Genomic DNA, 24081 nt, shown 5'->3' on the forward strand with positions numbered 1-24081 from the left:
TGGTCCTGGCGGTGCTTGCAGAGAGAACAGATCAAATGTTACTCCTTGTAAAGCCCTGTTGATTTCAGTGAGGAAGATTTAAGCAGCGCTTAACCCCTCCCACTTCCAGATCCAAGCTTAAAATATTTGACTCCAGCTAGGTTGTGTGTCCTGAAATCCACTGGGTTGTTTCTAAGTTTTATTTATTTGTTAAATTTGTTCCCTGCCCCACATCTGTAGATCTCAGAGCTGTTCACAACATAAAATTATGATGTAAAAAAACACAAAAATACATAAGAAAAGTAAGAACAAGAATAAACCAAACCTAGGGCAAGATATACCAAACGACAAGAAAAAATTATTTATGTATGCGACAACAGCGGCCAGAATTCTATTAGCGCAAAGATGGAAAAGTGTTGAAATGCCAGCGAAAGAACAATGGCTAGAAAAGTTGATGGAATACACTAAAATGGCAAAATTAACTGAGAGACTCAAAGATAAAGATAATAATGACTTTTTAAAAGATTGGGAAACTTTTACGACGTACATTCAGAAACAATGCATTGAAATGAACTCACTTGCAGGATTTGAGTAATACGCTTGCAATGGATATACATAAATAGAAAATATAAATATGAAATAAAATGTTAAGACCAGATAAATGATACAACTCTAATTTTAGCCTGTGCGCCTATGAGCCCTTGGTCTCAGCGTTCGTAGAATTGGAAGGGGCCACAATGGGTCGCCTAGTCTGACCTCCTGTGTTGCAGGGATCTTTTGCCCAGGGTGGGGTTCAAACCCACAACTCTGAGGGTAAGAGTCTCGTGCTCTACCGACTGAGCTATCACTTCCCTTGTAGAACTCATCAGGCAGGAGGGTGGGATGGGGACTAGAATTAGCTCTGCCTGTCGCTGGGTCTGGCGCCACCTACTGTTGGCCTCCCAGCCTTTCGCCCAATGGGTAAAACCCTCTGCTATCCAGGCCTTTCCTGAATATTTGCTTTACGGCTGTAGGTAGTGACCTGCTGTCTCTTCTCCTACCTGTTTGCTGAAATAGCTACAGGGTTTTTCAGCTGTGTTATTAGCTGCGGTTATGCCTCTTATAAAGATTTTTTTTTTTTAACCCTCTATGTAGAATTGATTTGGAAGTGGAAAGTGTAGTAGCAGTCTCTCTGCAGCTTCTCTTGTTTCCATTTACACCCTGCCTATTAGCAGAGTTGGCCCAAGAAATTCCATGTTTTTCTTGGCTGTGAAAACTGCTTGCAAAAAAAGAAAAAAAATCCCTTAGTTCTGTTTCTTATCTTTATGGATTTGGCCAGTTTCTGAGCTTGTGGTAATATTAGGGAGACAGCTGTGAACTATTTTTATAGATTTTTTTTGTCTAGCTCACAAGCAATTAGCTTAATATAAAGGGATGTAAAAGCAATTATGCTTTCAGTGTATACAAAACTGGAGAGCTTGCATCCCGCTAGCCTAGCGTTCCCCCCCCCCCCAAAAAAAATGTCATCAAATTGGATTGTAGATATGTATAAGCAGAAGGGAACCAGATTTCTTTTTGTGGGGTGGGTTCCCAAATACTGAAGTTTCAGCTTCGACTTTGTTTAGGCGACAGCGTGGAATGGTATAGATGTGTATTCAGGACCAAGCGAGCAAAATATCACATTTCTAGGCATCTGCATCAATTTTCTAGGCAACTGTCTCTTCTTTTTCTGCCAGCCCCTGCCTTCCCTCCCAGAAAGGTGATGATATCTGGCACATTAGCTAAACTGGCATGACTCCTTTTTGTTTTTTATTTTAAAAATGAGTTTCAAAAAAAGCCACTTAATAGAGAAAAATGAACATCCATTACACAGTGAGGAAACAGGAAGCTTGAGGTGTTAGACAGTAAAATTGTACACTTACCTGCAATTAAGGTGTGCAATTTTTTTTTTGTACCAAACAATATGCCCAGAATAACTTGTATCAGCGGTGCATAAATCATTTGTGTTCTCCTGTATCTGAGTACGTGTTAAAACATTGCCAACCTGGTGCCCTCCGTATGTTTTTGGCCAACAACTGGAGAGCACCTGGTTCGTGAAGTCGGCCTGGGGGGGGGGGGACCACAGATGAGCATTTTAAAAAGACAACATCCAAAAATGTATCGTCGTGAGGAGTAATTTGTGTGTGTTTCTATCATATTTGGTGTAAAGTGAGCAAAAGATACTGGTGATAAGCATGGGGGAATGAAGGAAAATATGTGGCAGGCATCAGCAGCCTTCAAGAAGTACCGAGGCTGCAACAAAATTAGGCTGTTACTTGAGTTTGTGCTGCGTTTTTGACAGGTGAAACTTGAATTCTTATTATGTCACTTAAGGAAAAGTAAAACTTCCATTCAAATGCCTGGCCAATTTCTGTAGGTTCTTTTATCCTACTGCTCGCATGAGTTCAGCCGTATGAGAAAGACTTTTGCATTTCAAGGTTGGGAGTGGGGGGGATCTGACAGATTTTTTAAGGAGGGTACTGTGAATCAATTTTACGATCCATTTAAATGCCACTTCTGCAAGGAGCCTGAGGGAGCTGCCTTACTGACACTTAGGAAAGTATCAGCAACGGGAACCCAAACTCTGGAAATGGCTTTCCTTCTGCGTTCGCCAGATTTACATTACCATTTGCACCATGAGCAATAGAAATATCTATGACCTTTTAAGCTGTAGGAGGGGTATTGTTTTCATTTGTTATTTGGCATGTATTTTGTGTTGTATTGTAAACCGCCCTGCAATTTTCAGATGAAGGGCGGTTTAACTTGACCCAGCCTCAGCCATTTGTGTGCTTTACTCACAGCATATGACAGTACAGTGGTACCTTGGTTTAAGAACAGCTTAGTTTATGAACAACTTGGATTAAGAACGCTGCAAACCCAGAAGTAGGTGTTTTGGTTTGTGAACTTTGCCTTGGAATAAGAACATGTTTCGCTTCCTGTTGAGTGTGTTACATTTGTAAATTGAGTCCCCTGCTGCTATGGGAAAGCGCGCCTTGGTTTAAGAATGCTTTGGTTTAAGAACAGACTTCCGGAACGGATTAAGTTCATAAACAAAGGTACCACTGTACTGCAATATAGCAGATCTTAATATTGCACAGTTTAAAGCGATTTGACGCATGAAAACGGACTCCTTTTTGGAAATAAAGCATTGGCAAGGCCCATAAGCTTAATTAAAAGTTTACTTGCATAACTTTCTTCAAAACAAAAACATACATCCAGATAATTCCATAAGGCATCTTGTGTCGTCCAGCACAGGCTCAGCATCTTAGAAAATATGAAATACTCGAAACAGACCTATAAGCGGACGTCTGTCTCTGCCCACAACCTGCATCCTGCCTGAGGCTGTTTGCCTGGAGAGCTTCATCCTCACTCCCATAGAGTCTGAGAACAAAGACTCAAAGGCAACTCCCTTCAAAATGGAGATTTGCAACCAAATGCCTTTGTGGCCTGACCTAAGGTTAAACACTCAAGTGTTAACTAGCAGAGAACAACAACAGTTACTCATCAACTCAGTTAAAGCTCAAAGTCCCTTAGAATACTGTAGTTCAATTTCCCCAGAGATGGACCTTTTCCAGCAATAAACATTTAGCTATTTTTCATTTTAGTGTCAATTAAATAATTATACTTAACATGCAGTCAATGTGGGGCCAGCCTTGAAGATGGCCCAGAAGCTTCACTTCCTTCCAAACGCACCTGCTGGTGCTCTGATTGCACCTTGTTGGTGCCATAGATATGAGTCTCACTTTGGCTGTGAGAGGTCCTGGGCTCAATTTCCGCACAAGCCCATCTCTCTGGGGAAAGGGGGGTAAATTTGCTCAGTAGGAGACCATGTGCGGTGCCAGCAAAGGGCCCCTACACTTTGAATTAGGATCAAGTTGTACAGCAGGAGGTGGGAAAAAATACCTGCATGAGTCGCTACTAATCAGAAATCAGCTATTGTGAAGTGGATGGCCACAAAAGTCTGATTCAGTAAAATGCAACTCCTGGTGTTCATGTTCCTGTATCTGTTGGAAGTCTTGGCATGCGACTCAGTTTGTATCAGGTGTGGTTTGCATGGGGAGAAAGTAGAGAGAACAGACTCCAAACTTCCTAGGCTGTATTTCTGTTCTAACCTGGGCTGACCTTCCTTCTGATGTCAGATTGATACCTCTAAGGGTTGCTGACTTCCTTACCTGTTCCTCCCTTCTTCTCGGTCCCACCTTGGGAATCTGTCTCTCTCCTGCGGAGATGAAAGAGCAAAAATGGCTCTTTGCATCTCCAACTTAGCTACAGCTAGGATTTCTTTACCCTCTAAGCATGTGTTGCAAGTCACTTTTGAGTTGCCATGGCAAAAAAAAAAAAGTGTGATTCACAGATTTAATTAATAACCACAATGTATTTCTTCTATTTCATACTTAAAGTCTCAGTGAGATTGTGTTAGGGCTAAAGAGTGCTCAACAGCAAGAATTCAGTATACAGCCAGCTTCCAAGCTGTGTGCTCGCTCTGCAAACTTCATTCAACACTATCCGTGTTAGAACATAACATAACAACACAAGAATTGAGTCCTGCTAGATTAGACCGTAAGGGACGCGGGTGGGCTTGCCGATCAGAAGGTCGGCGGTTCAAATCCCCGCGATGGGGTGAGCTCCCGTTCCTCAGTCCCTGCTCCTGCCAACCTAGCAGTTTGAAAGCACACCAGCACAAGTAGATAAATAGATACCTCTCCGGCGGGAAGGTAAACGGCGTTTCCGTGCGCTGCTCTGGCTCGCCAGAAGCGGCTTAGTCATGCTGGCCACATGACCAGGAAGCTGTACGCCGGCTCCCTCAGCCAATAAAGCGAGATGAGCACTGCAACCCCAGAGTCGGCCACGACTGGACCTTATGATCAGGGGTCCCTTTACCTTATATTAGACCGTAGGGGGCACATCTATTTCAATGCCCGATTTTTGCTCCGGCCAACCACAGGCCGATATGGGAAGCCTGCAAGCCAGACCAGAGGGCAACAGCACTCTCCCCCAATAATAATTTCCAGCAACTGGTATTCAGCAGCATCTCCCCTCCAACAATGGGGCTGGAACACAGCGATCCATCCAACCACATCGGTGGTGTTGACCTGTTCTTTTACTTGTCAGTCTTGTGCTCCACAATCACCTCCTGTCTCCACTGATGGGTGAAGGACTATCAGGACTGGCTCAGAATGTTTTGCCACTCCAGGCAAAACTGGAAATGTCCCCCTGCTCCCCAGTCATCTTGTGCAGTGGAGCAGCCCCTCCTAGCTGACTGGGGGCTGTTTCCCTGAGGCCACTGCCTCCCCTCACCTCATGGGCGGGCAGGCCCAGGTCTCTATCTTCCTACATGCTATGGAATGGAACACACAATAAATGGGCAACTGGCCCTTGAGATGCGCTTTTATGGAAAGCTGCCCTAAGTGAGAAAGGGAAGCAGCACTGCATTATTATTATTATTATTATTATTATTATTATTATTATTATTTAGTATTTATTCAATTTATATACCACTCTTTATCTGAAAATCCCAGGATGGTGTACAATTTCTTTCTTTCTTCTTTATTAAATATTTTCTTGGTTTACAAAAGTATGTGCAATGTCTCTCTCTCGTATTTTTCCCCCCATGTAACATTTTTACAAATCAGTTTCATTTGTTGAGACATTAGGAAGAAAAGGGGGAAAGAGGTGGAGGGGGGGGAAGAGGGGTGGGGGTGGGGTCGGGTGGCGATGTTTCTATTTTATTTACTACATGTAGCGTTTGGTGTCAGCGTTGCTTGTGCAGGTTCTTTGCTGTTCGCTTGTGTTCCTTTGGTGGTGAGAGAGGTTGGGGTTGGCCTGGGGTGTGGTTGTTCGTTTGTGGTTGGCTGTGGTGGTCTTTGTTTTCGTGTGTGAGTGGGGTGGGTGGGTGTTTTGGGTCAGGTTAGCCATATTGATTTGTATGCTGTCGGTGGATTTTTGTCATTGTCTTGTTGGGCTGTGCATGTGATAAAGGGGAGCCATACCGGGGTGAAGGCATCTTCTTCTGTTTGTCCCCATGTCAGTTTCAGTTTATTGGTTAATTTTTCTAGTAGGGCTGTTTCCCATACTATTTGGTACCATTGGTCCATGCTTACTCCTGACAGGTCTCTCCAGTGTCTGGCTATGATGTTTCTGGCTGCTGAAAGTAGGTGGGTTATGAGTTCTTTGTGGTGTAAGCGGGCGTTATTGTCTTGGAAGATGTTTAGTAAGGCCAATTCTGGGGTGGTTTCTAATGCTTGCTTGGTTATTTTACTTATTTCTCGTATGGTTGCTGTCCAGAATAGTTGGATTTGGGGGCACTCCCACCACATGTGGAGGTATGTGCCTGTGGAGGTGCACCCTCTCCAGCATTTTGGTGAGGTTCCTGAGTGTATTAGCGCTAGTTTTCTTGGTGTTAGGTACCACCTGTAGGTGAGTTTCAGAGTGAGTCCTTTTCTTTTCATTGATATGGATTTAAAGGGGGGTTTAGACCACATTTTGTTCCATTGAGTGGGGTTAATCTCACAACCTATGGCATCCTCCCATTGTTTTTTGATTGCGTCTAGGGAGTTTGTGGGATTTTGTAGTAGTATTTTGTAGATTGTGGGATGGTGTACAATGTTAACAATTTAATTTGCATAGCATAACAACAACGACAACCAATAAAACAATCACTGAAAAAAATCATAATGACAGTCCTCCACTTTTAAAGGGCCATGGATTGTTTAATGGCCAAAGACCAGTAAAGAGGGATGTTTTCATCTGCCACCTAAACACAGAGCGTGGTGATGAGAATGCCAAGGTTGCAGGTTTGATCCCCGTAAGGGACAGCTGCATATTCCTGCAGTGCAGGAGATTGGACTGAATGATCCTCAGGGTCCCTTCCAACTCTATGATTCTGTGAATCTATGACAGGCAATGATGGCACCAGGCGAGCTTCTCTGGGGAAAGCATTCCACAGATGGGGAGCCACCACAGGAAAGGCCCATTCTCGTATTGCCACCCTCCAAACCTCTTGGGGAGGGAGGGACACAGAGAAGGGCCTTGGGTGACAAGTGCAGGGTCCGGGTCGGTTTGTATGAGAAGAGGTATCCTTAAGGCACTGAAGTCCTGAGTCATTCATTTGCCGCAAGGAGAAGGGTGATTACTCTTTAGAGGAAATCTATAACAATTTATTTTTTGCTGCAGGTGCCAAAGGCCAAGATTTGGAAGTTCTGCAGCCCCCAGGACCCTTGTCTGTGTCCGCAGGAGAGACCCTCAATCTGACGTGTACAGTAGGAGGAACTGGTCCACCAGGAGGCGTGAAATGGCACAAGGGGTCGGACAGAAAGCAGTCCATTTACAGTGAAAGAGGACAATATCCTTCCCGTGTGACCAGGGTTGTTGCTGGATCAGAAACAGACTTCAGCATCCGCATCAGCAACATCCGACCTGAGGATGCCGGGACCTATTACTGTGTCAAGTACAGGGCAGGATCCCAAGAAATAGAATTGAAATCGGGAGTGGGCACTGAGGTTTCCGTGATTGGTAAGTATCCCTCAATTTCTCCTTGTTTCCAAGGAGGATAATCTGCCCCCCTCACCCCAGAAACTCCACATACATAGAAATACAAGGGCATCTAATGAGGCTCGGACCTTTTTAAAAAAGCAAAAAATAGCCTTGTGGGTCGCATGTTTGAGTAGTAGAGCAGTGAAAGGAGAAAGGATGCATAAGTCTTTCAGTGCTGGGCAATATCCTGCTCAAAATCTCCTTTCTCCCTCCTCCTACAGCTGCTTTTCATATTTTGAAAACCTAGATGTCATTATAAGCATTTATCTGTAATGTGTAAGGTAAAGGTAAAGGGACCCCTGACCATTAGGTCCAGTCATGGCTGACAATGGGGTTGAGGCGCTCATCTTGCTTTATTGGCCGAGGGAGCTGGCGTACAACTTCCGGGTTATGTGGCCAGCATGACTAAGCCGCTTCTGGCGAACCAGAGCAGCGCACGGAAACACCATTTACCTTCCCGCCAGAGCAGTACCTATTTATCTACTTGCACTTTGACGTGCTTTCAAACTGCTAGGTTGGCATGAGCAGGGACCGAGCAACGGGAGCTCACCCCGTCACGGGGATTTGAACCACAGACCTTCTGATCGGCAAGTCCTAGGCTCTGTGGTTTAACCCACAGCGCCACCCGCGTCCCTCTATCTGTAATGTGTACTTAACCCCTTTGGGCAAGTCAGCTACGTGGAGAGCCTCTTGTGTGGGGGATGGGAATATTTGATCTGCCAGGGAATGGGACAACTGAGTTAAACACCTGGGAATTTCCTAGCTATCCAGGACTCATTCTTGAGCCCTTGGACTGGGCTGCAGAAATGGAATTTACTTTATCTACCTATTTCATCTGGAGCGGAGAGTTTGTGGCACAGGAGACATCGAGGCAGGGGCGTACTAAGTGGGGGGGCGGAGGGGCCGTCCTCCCCGGGTGCCACTCTGGGAGGGGTAACAAGATGGCCCCTGCCTCACCCCAGCTGTAGAACGGTCAAGGGCGCACACAGTCCATATGGGCGCCGCTCACGGGGCATCTGTATGGGCTGCCGCTCTCACGTGCCATCCATACAGGCTGCCTCTCACACGGCGACCGTACAGGCTGCCACTCTCGCATGCCGTCCATACGGGCATCCGTACGGGCTGCCTCTCGCATGGTGACCATATGGGCCCACAGCCCATACAGAGTGATCACGCGTGAGCGGCAGCCCGTACGGATGCCGTGCGTGGGCGGCAGCCTGTATAGTCACTGCGGGTGCATCACTGGGCAGTTTGCTCTGCCCCTCGACGTCCCACCCTGGGTGCTGGAGAGGGTTCGTCCGCCACTTCATTGAGGCAGCACCCGGAAGCATCAGTGAATCAACCAACGCCTCCTATGGCACCATAAAAGGTCACAATAAGTATTCTCTCAAAAGGCCGCGATAAGACCTTTGGCTCTTCCTACTCGGTTCCTGTTTGCACTGCCTTGGCCACTCCTTCATTAAATACACCCCTTTACAAAGAGCCACAGTGCATTAGATGCCAGGGGTATGGACCAAGGGAGGAGGTGGGCCTGACTCTGTCCCAGCCTGGTCTGATTTCCTAGTTGGTCGATTAATCATCTGGGCAGCTGAGGGAAGGAGGAGAGGGGCAAAGAGCTTCTCGCTGGGATCAAGCACAGTGGTGGCTGGTGAAGGGGCCTTTTTCACAATGGTGGAAGAGGGATGTCCACACCATTTTGCACTGTTCTCTCTAGAAGTAGAAGACATTGTGTTCTGCCACACACAAACCCCAAGGCAGCTGCCTTGTGGCTGGCACCCATGGCACTCTCTTAAAATTCCAACTGTGCCCACTGGCCCAGAAAAGGATTTTCCCTTGGGATTGGTGATGGGTCCTATCCTGCAAGGGTCACCAGGTGATGTGTCGATGCTTCCTCCCACAGCCACGCCATCCCAGCCATCCATCAAGGGTCCCGCGAGCAGAGTGTTATCTGGGACCTCGGCGACTTTCAGCTGCACGTCGGATGGATTCTCCCCCCGAGCCATCAAAGTCACTTGGCTGAAGGACAACACCAGGATCATGTCCCCAGAGCCCACCGTTAAGCCAGAAGGAGACAGCATCTCCTACCAAGTGCTGAGCACCACACAGGTGCCACTCACAAGAGACGATGTGAAGTCCCAGCTCATCTGCCAGATTGAACACAAGACCTTGCGGAGTCCCCTGCGGGAGTTTTTCAAACTTGGAGATATCCTACGAGGTACAGAGACTGGTGGGGGTCTGGCTGTGGGGTGGCGGATGATGGGGTGGCTGAGGTATCATGGTGTTTCTCACCTGCCTTCTGAGCAGCAAGCTTCACTGCTGGTTCCTGAGAGGGAGGAGGTAGGGAACAAGCAGAGCTTTTTTTCCCAGCCGGAAATCACTGGAACTCTGTTCTGGCACCATTGCCAGAATGGTGGGCGCCATTGCCATTATAAAAGAACAAGGCATCGTGACGACAGCCGCACAGATGTTGCTAACCCAGAGATGGAAAGAAAACAAGGTCCCTACTGGAGAAGAATGTCAAACTAAACTGCTGGATTATGCCAAAATGGCAAAACTGGCCAGAAAGCTCAGGAACCAAGAAGACCAAAACGTCAAAAAAGAATGGGGAAAAATTATAATTTATCTTGGAGCAGATGAAAACATTAGCAGAATTGCAATAGCACTTGTAATGTAGTAAGTACTATGGAGATAATGGAGTAATATAACATATTTTTCGCTCCATAAGACACACTTTTTTCCTCCTAAAAAATAAGGGGAAATGTCTCTGCGTCTTATGGAGCGAATGTGTGGTCAATCGCTGGCTCCCTTTCCGCCCCCTTGCCCAGGCCTCCATTGTTGGGATGTTCTGCAGACGGAGGCGGTTGTTTCCCCAGCAACATGTGACTGGCTCATTAGATTATCTGTCTGGAAACTGTAGAAACGGCTCCCTTTCCTTTCCTAAAGAAGCTGCACAACTGTGAGTTGAACCCCATAAAAACAGGATTTTTTTTACCTTTGCAAAGTAAGCTCAACAACTTTGAGCTGACCCTCAAAAAAGGGGGACTTTTCCCCTTTGCAAAAGAAGCTGCACAACTGTGAGCTGATCCCCCCAAAAACGGGTTTTTCCCCCTTTTCTCCTCTAAAAACTAGGTGCGCCTTATAGTCAGGTGCGTCTTATGGAGCGAAAAATACAGTAAACCGTGGATTCTTGAATAATAATCAGTTGAAAAGGTTAACAATAATAGGACCTATGGAGGGGAAGGTGGGAAGTCCAGAGATTCGGAGGAATCTACAAATGTGGATATGTATGGTTGTCATTTTTAGACTTGTAAAATCAAATGAAAATTATTTCAAAATATATATATAAAAGAACAAGGCAGGTGCTCATGGTGCTCATGCAGGTGGAGCCAATCCAGCACTCCTGCTGCCACGCAGCACCTCTCCCGTGCGCCATGCGTTTCTCCTTCTCCAGAACCGGCCGCAGTGCGCAGTGTTCAGAAGGCAGATCAGCAATTCTTCCCCTGCTTCATTGCTACCAAGTGCAAGGATGGGGAAGGGGCTGCAGATCTGGGATGCCAGGGAGAAGAAATTGGGAGAGGGGTTTAATGCTCTGGGGTCTTTGGGGAGAAAGGGCAGATCAACTGAACTAATAAATTAATCTCCACTATGCATTGCCGTGCTTCCAAAGGCTGGTCCAACAAGGGTGTTTAAGAGTCTACTAAGACTTTGAGCAAGATTTGAAAAAGGGGCAGCGTGAAGCTTCTCATCTATGGCTTGATTTGCTTTCCTTGGTAGAGTTGAGAATAGTATATCCAGGTGTAACTTGGAGGGTTTTAGTACGTATGAATGGGTTCTCCTGGCTTACCAAGGGCTTGGAGTTGATTGGCCAGGAGACTTGGAGACCCCTGGTGGACTTTCTTGCCAAAGGGATTTCTCCATGACTTCAGCATGCAGAGATGAGCCTTTTCTCTAAAGGAGAGGTGGCAACTTTGAGCCAAGCTATACATTAGACACAGGCACCTGCTGGAGAAGCTCCATTGGAGGGGGACAAATGGGAAGGGGCAGGTGCCCCTTCTGCCTCCACTATACTGCTTCTTTGCTCTCAATTGCTCCAAGAAAAAAATTGCCACTGGTACATAAGAAGCATTAACTTTGGCCCTTAGGTCCATTAATTTAAAGGGGGGAAGCATTTCCTGCTACTAAGATGGACGCTAAGAGACAGCCACACACCAATTTTGAAGGAGATCAGATGTGTGTTTGATGCTTGTCCAGTCTCCACAGTCCACATGCCCACCAGCGTCCATCCAAGAACAACTGATAATGAAATCTGAGAGGAGCCCTGTACTCCGAGTAGACCCATGGATAAAAGGGACCAAAGTTTTCCCATGTCCATTAATTTCAATGGGTCTACTCTAACACTGGATACAACACGATAGGATCAAAGGGCAAAATTTTGAGCTGATGGGGTTAGGAGGTTGCTTTTGAGGAATATCTGTCCCTTCCCCTTTATACTGCAAATCAAAACCACACAGGCCAAAAGAGGAGCCTGGTTGCTGGATCAGACCAAAGACTCACCGCATCCAGAATTCTCTTTCCTTAGGAGCCAACCCAGTACCCCAGTGAGAAGCCCACAAGCTGGCCATGAGGACAACAGCCCTCTCCCCACTTGAGATTCTCAGCCTCTGGTTCTTCAGAGACCTACTTCCTCCAAGAGGGGAGGAGAACAAAGCCACTGTGACTTGTCACCATTGGTGGTCTTGTGCTCCATGAGTTTGTCTAACTCCCTTTCAAAGCCATCCAAGTTGGTGACCGTCAGTTCCTCTGGCAGATATGAATTCCATCGTTTACAGGCTGTATGGAGAAGGACTTTCTTTTATGGGTCCTGAATATTCCAATATTCTGCTTCACTGGTTTTCCCCAAGTTCTGGTGTTAGGAGATGATATCCACCTCTACCAGGAATGCAATTCTAGCCCGCACTGGAGTCTGGCAACCACTTCCCCTCAGGGGTATTGAGGTCCTCATTCTGATTTCTTTGCCTTTGTCCACACAGTTCCACCCAGAGTGAAGCTGGAAGCCAACCCAGCCAACCCCGTCCCGCTGAACGAATCGGTGACCTTCAGCTGCAGCGCAGAAGGGTTTTACCCAGCAGACACAACCTTGGCCTTGACTTTGAACGGCAGCCTGAGTGAAACAGGAACGGCTGAGCCCATGGCCCAGAACGGGGATGGGACATTCACCCTCAGGAGCTCCCTGAAGCTGAATGCCACGGAAGAAAGGAACCAGTCTGCATTTACTTGCCTGGTCACGCAAAACTCTCAGCCTGTAGCGACTGAAACGTCAGTGCTGAACATCAGGGTGCTGACTGAAGGAAGTGAAAGCGTCAGTATGGAGCCAGGTAGGTGTTCACCTGTCCTCCGCCCCTCGATCCGTGTTGACTTAAATTTCTCATTTTTGTCTGTCTCTCTGTGTGTAGGCCTTCTTGCCTTCAGACCTCTTCATACCCTAATGGGCAGCAGCTATAGCTCACAGGAAAAGCAGCCACTCTGCATGCAATAGATCCAAGTTTCAACCTCCAACATTTCCTGGTAGAGTCATGGGTTTCCTGGACAGTCACTGCCAGTGAACGTGGACCAGATGTGAGGAACTTTTAGCCCTCCACCTGTTGCTGAACTACAGCTTCCATCTGCCCCAGCAAGCATCACCAATGGCCAGGGATGATGGGAGTTGTAGTTCAGAAACATCTAGGGGTCCAAAGGTTCCCCCCACCTGGGATAGAGCAAGGGTTTAAAAAGTGAGATTGTGGTTAGCTTTCGGGGGGATGTGTGGGGTTTTGGTGCTGCCTGTTTGTTTGTTTGTTTGTTTGTTTGTTTGTTTGTTTGGTTTTTTTGTGGGAAAAATGTGTGTGTTTTTAGTGCCCATTACACACTTCCATGGCCCTAAGCTCAAAAGGTTTGGAGGACTCTTGATGTAGAGTGTCCAGGCCTGGAGGGACCAGTGAAATGACTCCACCTAAGGCTGCTTCATATACTCCTATGTAGACTTCCTCTCCTGTCCCCCAGGGAGGAACCCTTGCTAAACCCCACCAGACGCCTGCTAAAAACTTTTCCTTTTGTATCAGCAAGGCTTTCCAGACTCAAAATTCAGTTACGTGTCCTTGTTTTCAATATTTGCTTGTTTTCTCTGGGCGTTGTTGCTAAGTGCTTTATATTAATGAATAAATAATATAATAAATTTTTATTTATACCCCGCCCTTCCCAGTTCAGAAAACCAGGCTCAGGGCAGCTAACAACAAATTTAAAACACTTAATTGATGCAAAAAAACCCAGCATAAAATACAGTATAAAACATGAGTAACAATAAATTCAGAATTCAAAAATCAATTTAGGGGGAAAATCCATCCAATAAATTAGATGATCACCAGGGCTAGCTGGCTAAATTAGTCCTATTTGGGCCAGTGAGGAGACCAGGGGAGAATTAGCTGTGGGATCCCAAAGCAGGTAATAAAAAGGGGAAGGGAAGGAAGGAAGGCAGGGGCATAAAAAATCAGGCTAAGTTCAAATTGAAAGCCATATTGTTTTATGTACACCTGCCTTCGGGAGAAGAAAAGGCTAAGGGGTAAACCCTACGCAAATCTGGAGTGGAGACCCTAAGATGGGTTGGTTGGCGCCTTGTACACCTGCTTCCAATGGGACGCGGGTGGCGCTGTGGGTTAAACCACAGATACTAGGACTTGCCGATCAGAAGGTTGGCGGTTCGAATCCCCGTGACAGGGTGAACTCTCATTGCTTGGTCCCTGCTCCTGCCAACCTAGTAGTTCAAAAGCACGTCAAAGTGCAAGTAGATAAATACCGTATTTTTTGCTCTATAACACGCACCCGACCATAACACGCACGTAGTTTTTAGAGGAGGAAAATCCGTAGGCATGCCACCCGTAGGCATTCCCTCCATAACACGCACAGACATTTCCCCTTACTTTCTAGGAGGAAAAAAGTGAGTGTTATGGTGCAAAAAATACGGTAGGTACTGCTCCGGCGGGAAGGTAAACGGTGTTTCCGTGCGGTGCTCTGGTTTGCCAGAAGCGGCTTAGTCATGCTGGCCACATGATCCGGAAGCTGTACGCCGGCTCCCTCGGCCAATAAAGCAAGATGAGCACCGCAACCCCAGAGTCATCCACGACTGGACCTAATGGTCAGGGGTCCCTTTACTTTTACCTTTACACCTCCCTCCAGCGGCCAAGCTGGTGCTGAGTGTCTTGCTCTGCTTCCTTTGGACTCCACCAGTGAGGCTGAGGGGGGGTCTTGTCATCTGGGCAGCCCAGGACCTCTATACACGCTGCCCAGGCTTGCGCCCCAGAGAGGTCACTTTGGTGCTGCTAAGGACAAGGTCTGACTTCAGTCCCAGAGGCAAACTCCATTGTCTCTCAAGACAGACTGGTACCAACAAAAAAACCTCTAAAGTTGTTGTTATTATGCAGTTTGTAATTCCCCCGATAAAGGGATTGGTCCTTCTAGCCTAGTATTGTCCACACTGGCTGGCAGTGGCTCTCCTGGGTTTCCAAGCATGAGTCTCTCACAGCCCTGCCTGGAGATGCCTGGAGTACCTTCTGCATGCAAAGCAGATGCTTTAAACCACTGAGCTACGGAGATGGGGAAGCAGGACGCCAGTTGCCAGCTAAATCAATGCAATCTCTTTGCAGATGAGAAGAAAATCTACATCATCAGCGCCGTGGTTTGTGCCCTCCTGGTGGTATTGGTGGTGACTATCATCTACTTCATCCATGCAAGGCATAACAAGGGTAAAAAGAATATTTGTTGCACTTGTGTCGTAGAATTGGAGTCCAACCCCCTGCAATGCCATTGGGTCAATTGGGTCCAGTTCAGATCACCCACAGGGGTACATAGAGGCACACAAACTGGATGAACTGTTGGCCCTACATGGGATCCCTACCCCCAATGCCATGGCTGTGGGACCCATAGCAGCAGGTGTGGGGAGGAGCCCCTGGTGGTCGGATCAGATTAAATTCATACAATTTAAGTTCGCACAATTTAAGTGCTTCCAGAACATCATGGCACTTGCCATCCTTAGCCTCTTGTGATTCCATCGACAGTCGGCTCAAGTTCATTCCACTGAGTGGCCAAACTGGACTTTGGGGTCTCTCTGACTCAATGCATAATCCGATAGGAATTTGCTGGGCCGTATGTCGCCCGTACAAATAAATATGGGCTTTCTTTTGAAAGTGTCAGCAAGGAAAGTTTTGGGAGAAAGTGAGAATCTGGCAGTTCTAATTATTGAGTATTTAACTGGTGGCAAAGAGGAGGGAGAGACTTGTGATGGTGCTATTCCTGATGCTGTGGGAGGTGAGGGAGCAGGCTGCCTCATGGTTGGGTTAACTGGCATCTGCTGAAGATCATGTTATGATCACCTGGCTTTGTTTGATACAGACGTACTGAGGAAGGTGGTGGTTGAAAGGGACTGACAGTCAGAGAATATTTGGGAGCTGTTGGGACAGAGGAATGGTCAACGTAAGAAGAACCAAGAACCTGTAGAGGAGAGGGCTCTTCTGCCTGGGTCCTGCTTCCTGGTTTCCCACTGTGAGAACAGGATCCTGGACTCAATAGGCCATTGGCCTGATCCAGCAGGCCATTCTTATGTTCTGGCAGCTAGTTCGGTCAAAAGGACAACCTAGTCCACCATCTGGTTCTCACAGCGCCAACCATAGGCTCACAAGCAGGACCCCTGGGTGTTCTCTGACACTGGGCAAAGTTGATAGCCACCGTGCCTTACCCTCCGTGAATTAGCACGATCCTCTTTTGAAGCCACCCAGGTTGGTGGTGATCATCTTGGCAGAGTCAGTTTCACAGTTTGACTAAGTGCCATGTCTGATGTGATGAAGCATCTCCTTTTATCTCTCCTGGATCTTCCAACACAGCTTCATCAGATGGTCTTCTGAGCCCTTCTCAGCAAGGGAAAGGTATCACTACTTGTACCTGTCTCTATTTTCTCCTGCTGGGCAATAATTCCTTGCATGGTGGAAGGTGGAAGGTGGGAGAGATTTTAATTTAGCAAACAGTGTGTGAAAGAGTTATGCCCAATATCACTGTCTCCAATAGTGCATGTCAGGGAACTGACATCGGAGCTAGAGGTGGAGGGAAGGCTCTCAAATGATGCTGGAGAAGGGCCCAGCAGGGAGAGAGGCAGCTCCGCAGATGGGGAAGCAAATCAGCGCAACACCAGGGATATAGAGGGGCTGATGGGGGAATCGGCGAGAGGGCTCCAGGACTCTTCACCGGACACCAGCAGGGAGAGCACGGGTCCTCCGCTACCCACGCCCACCCTGCGCAGAAGACTTCCGCGCAGAGAGAGTAGGAGGAGACTGGGTGTCAAACAACTTTTATGTTGGAAAAGATTTAAGAAACGCCCACTGACGGATTCTGCTAGTGACTGAGGCAGCCACGAAGTGAAGGGCTGCCCAGACTGAAAGGTTTAGCAAGGCAACAAAGCCTGGAGAGGCGGCAACTTACGCACGAGCAACCCATACACATTACAGTGCAGATAGGTCTAAAGCTCCAGCAATATTTGCACACACACACACACACACCCCAGGAGTAGTGGTCCAACCCAGCCTACCACCTCTTCAGCCTCCCTCCCTCTCCATCACTATGTTGTGGTGCTCAGAGACTGATTTCCACCTCCACTACCAGCATGGAGAGACTTCAAGCTTCCTGAATCGACTTGGTTGTTCCCTCCTACCTCCTCTGAGAGGTTCAGCAACAAAGCCAGGCCCACAGAGGTTCTCAGAGGACTGGAGTAGATATTTGAACTATTTGAAAAGCAATTGTGATAAACAGATTACGCTAGTAGGACTGCAAGAAGTTTTGTAAGGAGGACTATGCGAAATATCGCAGAGAAGATTATGAAGAGAATTATTAGTTAAGGATTATTAAAAGTAATAAGGAAATGAATGAAATGTAGATTAAGGGATCAAGATTGAAAAATCTTCAGATGTGGTTGGTGGAAGTCCAAAACATTGTATAAGATAAGAAAATATGTTATATGATCTTTGGGAATGATATGTAAAAATCAATAAAAATATAATAATAATATAAAAAACAAAGCCAGGTCCAAAATAAGAACTGGGACGTGGTAGGCCAAAATATAAATTGGGGCAAACTTGATTATCTGCTCATGAGCTACGAAATTGAGAAGAGCTGTGTAAAAAAGCACAAAATTACCTTCTGAGTTATGAGACACAGCAGAACAGGGAGTCTTAACTCAGGCAGGGGGAGGTTGTTTTGTTGTCGCTGTTGTGAAATGATTGCGAGAAGCCCATCCATGCACACAAACACACAATTGGCAGGGTCTGCATCTATAGTGGGACAGGCATTGCTTGGAACCCAGGTAAAAATATATATTCCATCTTACGTGGGATTTTTTTCTTCTTCTTCTTTTCTCTAGATAAAGAGCCCACATCTGTGAGGTAAGTCTGGGCTTCTGCTTTGAACAGGAAACTAATAAACTAGTCTGGGCTTCTGCTTTGAACAGGAAACTAATAAACTAGTTTGGGTGGCTGGCTGGTTGTGTCTACCAGCTCCATTTAGTTACAGATAGGTAGCCGTGTTGGTCTGCCATAGTCAAAATAAAGAAATTCCTTCCAGTAGCACCTTAAAGACCAACTAAGTTAGTTCTTGGTATGAGCTTTCAAATCTGACATCAAGAATCACAAAACAGAGAAACCAGTAGGAGAACACTTCAATCTCCCAGGACATTCTATACAAGATCTCAAAGTAGCTGTTTTACTACAAAGGAATTTCAGAAATAGACTGGAAAGAGAAGCTGCTGAATTGCAACTCATTACCAAACTTAAAACCATGGAGAGACCTGGTCTGAACAAAGACCTTGGATTCTTATCTCATTATACATGACTAAGCCATTTTTCACCTTCTCACCCCTTGCCTTTTCCTGTAAGACCTATTGCAGTCGTTAAGAGTCGTCAACAGGCTCATCTCAGCTATCTGCCAATCTCCCATTCCCACCACCCTTCTGAGTAATACCCCTCCCCACCTTCTCACTATATAGAAGGATCTGGCAACTTCTGTTTCAGTGTATCTGAAGAAGTGTGCATGCACACGAAAGCTCATACCAAGAACTAACTTAGTTGGTCTTTAAGGTGCTACTGGAAGGAATTTCTTTATTTTAGCTCCATTTAGCACAACCTTCCTCTGGCTTTTTTACAAACTCGCATCATCAAGGTTCCTTCTTCTGTTGAGCAAACTGAGAGATGAGGAAAGAATTCCCATTGGGAAGGAAATTGCAGGAGAATTTTCAGCAGTGCACATTCCCCTTGCAGGTCCAAGAGGCCTCAGTAGAGGACTTAAGAAGCAGGAAGTGGCGCCATTTATTTTATTTTATTGAAGAAACAACTGTGTTAGGCTTGCCTTTTACTCTTGGGTGATTTGTTTGACTTTCTTTGTCCATTTTTCTTTAGGCTGCACGAATCTGAGAAGGCTTCTGGGGGAGCAAATCAGGTAAGTTCTTCTAAATTTCTTCAGATGTTGAGCGGAGGCAGTGTTGGTGTTTGAAGCCAAGTGCACATGAAATTAGCCATTAATCCACCTGTACCCTGTAGTTTCTTGAGAAATGCTGTTTGATGCACTTTCTGTCCAATGAACATCCATCTGAAGCAGTGAAGCTGAGGTGTGTCCATTTGAGATAGCCATTGCACATGAGCAGGTTAGAGCACATGCATAGATGGCAGCTTCATCTGGAGTTTGGTGCAGGGAGACAAGACAGGTAATTATAGATTCCTAGAACTGTAGAATTGGAAAGGACCTCAATGGTCATCTACCTGTAGTCCAACGCCCTGCAATTCAGGAATCTCAACTAATGCATTCAGGACAGATAGCTATCCAGCCTTTGCTTAAAAACCTCCAGTGAAGGAGAGTCAAGCAGCTCTTACTGTCAGAAAGTTCTTTTAATCTCCTTTCTTGAATCCATTGGTTCGGGGCCAGAGCAGGAGAAAACAAGCTTGCTCCCTCTTCCCTGTGACAGCCCTTGAGATATTTGATGGTGGCTATCGTATCTCCTCTCAGTCTCCTCTCTTCCAGGCTAAACATATCCAGCTCCTTCAACCGTTCCTCATCAGGCTTGGTTTCCAGACCCATTGATCGTTTAGATCACCCTTTGGGCAGATCTGTCAATTTCAGATATTAAATTCAGTTTAAGAGCGAAAGAAAAAGAAAGAAAGAAAGAAAGAAAGAAAGAAAGAAAGAAAGAAAGAAAGAAAGAAAGAAAGAAAGAAGAAAGGCATCTGCTGGATCAGTGGCCGACCAGATGCCTGTAGAAAAACACATTTCCTCATCAGTGAATCCCTCACTGAAATTCATCAACTCTTTAGTGCTCATTTATTCTAATTTATCCTAATTCGCACTTTATCCTAATATGAGAGCGCATAATAATATAGTGCATGATAATGACATCCACTGTATCCTAATCTGCCCATTTTCGCATGGCATTTTGCTGACATACACACTTTCGCAAAGCAGTCTTCACTGGTGATAGACATTTCTATACACCCTTTCCCCAAAATATATTTATGCAGGGGTTTTGTTTTTTTTGGTTGGAGTAATGCATTGCAGGATAGATGCCTTTCGGTGTGCTTGCCGTTTCAGGGAGTGCAAGATTAGGGAGGTTCGCATTGACATGTAAACCAATCCGAATTCCTCTTCACCCCCAGCCTCAGAGGAGTGCTAGGTGTGTTCTGAAGTTCACTCTCCAAGAGACTCAGGATACTGTGAGGTGCAAGAAACAGGGTGAGCAAACTGAGTGCCCCAGAATTCTCTGCCAAGCACAGGGGTTCCATGTTGAACCAGCTGGTATGAGAATATTCCCTGAAGGCTTCATATTTTTAAAAACTTTGAATCCACTAGACTGGTGACTGGGAGTGGCCGCCGGGATCATATAACACCGGTCCTGAAAGACCTACATTGGCTCCCAGTATGTTTCTGAGCAAAATTCAAAGTGTTGGTGCTGACCTTGAAAACCCTAAACGGCCTTGGCCCAGTACACCTGAAGGAGTGTCTCCACCTCCATCGTTCTGCCCGGACACTGAGGTCCAGCTCCAAGGGCCTTCTGGCAGTTCCCTCACTGCAAGAAGCCAAGTTACAGGGAACCAGGCAGAGGGCGTTCTCGGTAGTGCCACCCGCCCTGTGGAACGTCCTCCCACCGGGTTTCAAAGGAAAAGACAACTACCAGACTTTTAGAAGACATCTGAAGGCAGCCCTGTTTGTTGTTGTTGTTGTTTAGTCGTTTAGTCATGTCCAACTCTTCATGACCCCATGGACAACAGCACGCCAGGCACTCCTGTCTTCCACTGCCTCCCACAGTTTGGTCAAATTCATGCTGGTAGCTTCAAGAACACTGTCCAACCATCTCGTCCTCTGTCGTCCCCTTCTCCTTGTGCCCTCCATCTTTCCCAACAGCAGGGTCTTTTCCAGGGAGTCTTCTCTTCTCATGAGATGGCCAAAGTATTGGAGCCTCAGCTTCACAATCTGTCTTTCCAGTGAGCACTCAGGGCTGATTTCCTTAGGGAATCTTTTAATATCTGAAGGACTATTGTATTTTAATATTTTGTTGGAAGCCGCCCAGAGTGTATGTTGAAACTGGTGTCTCCACCTGGCAGCTAAGTGATGTGAAGGCACCTCTTTGCCCATCACTCAGTTGTCACTCTTGCAACCTAGCTCATTCTTTTGGGATGCTGATGACGACACGTAAGTGTCCATCAAAGGTCATTTTCATATGAAGAAACCTCTCTGACTAGCTCAGCAAACTCCACTTGTCAGATTCTAACCTCACTGGGTACAGGACCCCACGACAAAGAAGGGACTCAGGGCATCATCCAGACTGGCACCCCCAAAAAAACCTACAATAACAACCCATAGTACAACCAGGAAAGGGTTTTCCAAAAAAGGAGGGTTTGAGAGGAGGCCCTGCCTGCCGTTCCATGGCAGAACCCCTGCTTTTATTTGCAGAAAGCCTCCAGATCAATCCTTGGCTTTTCCAGTTAAAGAATTTCAGGTAGAATACCTGCCAGGAAGCCGACACCACTCAAAACAACCTTTATTGGCTTGGTGGATTATTTCTGTGACTCTGGCAGCTTCGTCCCTCCGTTGGCTTGTTTGCAGGAATTTGTCCCTTCGTCATTCTTTTCTGGAAAACTGCTTCCGTGTCCCCACATCTGTATCCCGTACTTCCAAGGCAACATTTGCACTCCCACCCCCTAGACAATAAGGACTAGAACCCTGCTTTGTCTGCGGCGGAGTCTCTCCCCCGCCGCCTTACAACAGGGATTGTAACCACCGCCCTTGAAGACTTGCTGACGGCCACCCTTTTCTGTTGTTGACGTTCTTGTTTGTTTCCTTCGCAAAATAATCACAAAGTGTCGCTCCCTTCTGAAAAGGCCCAGCTGCACAGCAGCCAGGCGAGGGCTTATTTTTAGAGGCCCCCTTTTGTGTGGCGCGATTGTGCGATTTCGCTGAGCAAACCAGGCCCCCTCCGCCCTGCGCGTGGCTGTTTTTCTTCCAGCCTCGTAGCTGCTCACGTACGTACACAGCTGTCTTTGCATCGGGAAGATGTCATTCCTTTGGGACAATGGGAGAAGTGATGTCTATAGCTTCATCTAGGCTGCCAAAAACCCTAAACCCAGTCTAATGCTCACATTGCTCTGTGTGCGTGTGTGTGTGTGTGTGTGTGTTTAATTATTATTCTGAATTCATAGCAGCTGTTCTTGCATCTCCCAGCACCCCCAGTAAGATTCCTTTTATTTATTTTTCCTTTGGAGCCAGTCTTGCAAAAACAAGACACATCACATGGTGAAATTGTTCCCGAGCCGAAGCATTTTCAGTCCACAGGTGGGGGGCAGGGCAGGCATGTGGTGCTGCCCCTTTGGAGAAGGGGGAGGAAAAAATCCCTGCACATAGATATCTAGCTGGTCAGGGAGGAGGCTAAACCGGGAGGCCGCCCCCTACATCTCTAATTAAGAAAAAGCACATTCCGCCACTCTGCAAATTGCTTTGTTAAATATTTAAAAAGTGGCTCGCACAGTTTAAATTGAATCAGAAGGTATGAAACTAATTTTGCCATTCCGTTAATTAGTTTGTTATTTTTTTAAAAAAAAAGGCTTGCGGACTCTTAAACAATTAAGCAATTAAAACAAATAAACCTGCTGAATTGAAAGTTATTGACACCTATTAAATTAAGACAGATAGAGATGGATAGGGTTTCAGGAAATATGGTGGGGCAGAGTCTCTGCCCCACTGCGAACCTGGCCTGGCAGCAGTGGTGTCACAGCCCGGGACCCTGGGCGGGCGAGGGCAGGGTGTTCAGAAACAGCACCACAAACCACCTGGCATTCCCACTGCTGCTCTAGAACCACATTGACCTGCCGCTGCCTGCCTCCTCCTGGCCACTGCGACAGGCAAGTGTGAAGGCGGCAGCTGCAGTGGTAGGACAGCCAGACGCAGAGAAGGACAAGGCAGGAGGCAACGTCTAGCGTTTCACCTGAAGCAGCAAAACGGCCTGGACCAGCCCCGGTCTCACCATCCCAGTAGATGGTAGATGCCAGGCTGCCAGGTCTTCAGAGTCTACCCTGCTCGCCAGCTGCTCCTGGGATTGGTCACTGCCAGAAACTGGATGCCATACGAGAAGGACTTTTTGACCTAATGGGAAGTGGCTGCCTTGTGGATCACACCTTTGGTCCATGTAGGTTGGTATTTCCTTCCCTGATTGGCAGCAGCTCTCCAGCTCTTTGAGGAAGGGAATCTTTCCCAGCACTTATTGGAGGTGCCAGGGATTTAACAACAACAATTATAATAATTATAATTTTATTACTTACACCCCTCCCATCTGACTGGCTTGCCCCAGCCACTCTGGGCACCTTCCTAGACATATAAAAACATAATAAAACATTAAAAGCCTCCCAACAAAGGACTGCCTTCAGGTGTCTTCTAAAGGTTGTATAGGTGCTTATCTCCTTGACGTCTGATGGGAGGATGTTCCACAGGGAGGGCGCCATTACTGAGAAGGCCCTCTGCCTGGTTACCTGTAATTTCACTTCTTGCAATGAAGGAACTGCCCAAAGGTGGTGGACTTCTGTGTCTGGGCTGAGCAATGGGGGTGGAGAAGCTCCTTCCGGTATACTGGGCCGAGGCCATTTAGGGCTTTCAAGGTCAGCACTAACACTTTGAATTTTGCTCAGAAACATACTGGAAGCCAATGTAGGTCTTTCAGGACCAGTGTTATGTGGTCTCAGTGGCCACTCCCAGTCACCAGTTTAGCTGCCGCATTCTGGATTACTTGTAGTCACCTTCAAAGGTAGCCCCATGTAGAGCGCATTGCAGTAGTCCAAGCGGGAGATAACCAGAGCATGCGCCACTCTGGTGAGACAGTCCGTGGGCAGGTAGGGTCTCAGTCTGCATACCAGATGGAGCTGGTAGACACCTGCCCTGGACACAGAATTGATCTGCACCTCCATGGAGAGCTGTGAGTCCAGAATGACTCCCAGGCTATGCACCCGG

General features: G+C 46.8%; 1 protein-coding gene and 1 long non-coding RNA gene across 8 annotated transcripts in view; both read left to right on the top strand.

Moving 5' to 3' along the window:
- Window positions 1–24081, top strand: part of LOC308588097 (tyrosine-protein phosphatase non-receptor type substrate 1-like) — a 130295-nt gene that overhangs the window by 101732 nt on the left and 4482 nt on the right. For 6 of the 7 annotated variants that reach the window (XM_081196364.1, XM_081196366.1, XM_081196368.1 and 3 more), the window contains exons 3-9: window positions 7171–7509; window positions 9431–9745; window positions 12561–12905; window positions 15207–15305; window positions 16440–16481; window positions 17966–17987; window positions 18996–19035. In XM_081196364.1, coding sequence (XP_081052490.1) covers window positions 7171–7509; window positions 9431–9745; window positions 12561–12905; window positions 15207–15305; window positions 16440–16481; window positions 17966–17987; window positions 18996–19035 — 1202 coding nt within the window. The remainder of the gene's footprint in view (window positions 1–7170; window positions 7510–9430; window positions 9746–12560; window positions 12906–15206; window positions 15306–16439; window positions 16482–17965; window positions 17988–18995; window positions 19036–24081) is intronic. The other variant, XM_081196369.1, reaches the window with a different exon arrangement.
- LOC308588374 lies at window positions 16477–17624 on the top strand. The gene is made up of 2 exons (XR_014008670.1): window positions 16477–16625; window positions 17063–17624. It is a non-coding gene; the product is annotated as an uncharacterized lncRNA (long non-coding RNA).

This window comes from Podarcis bocagei (genome assembly GCF_964188305.1).
Source record: "Podarcis bocagei genome assembly, chromosome: 5".
Classification (NCBI taxonomy): Eukaryota; Metazoa; Chordata; class Lepidosauria; order Squamata; family Lacertidae; genus Podarcis; species Podarcis bocagei.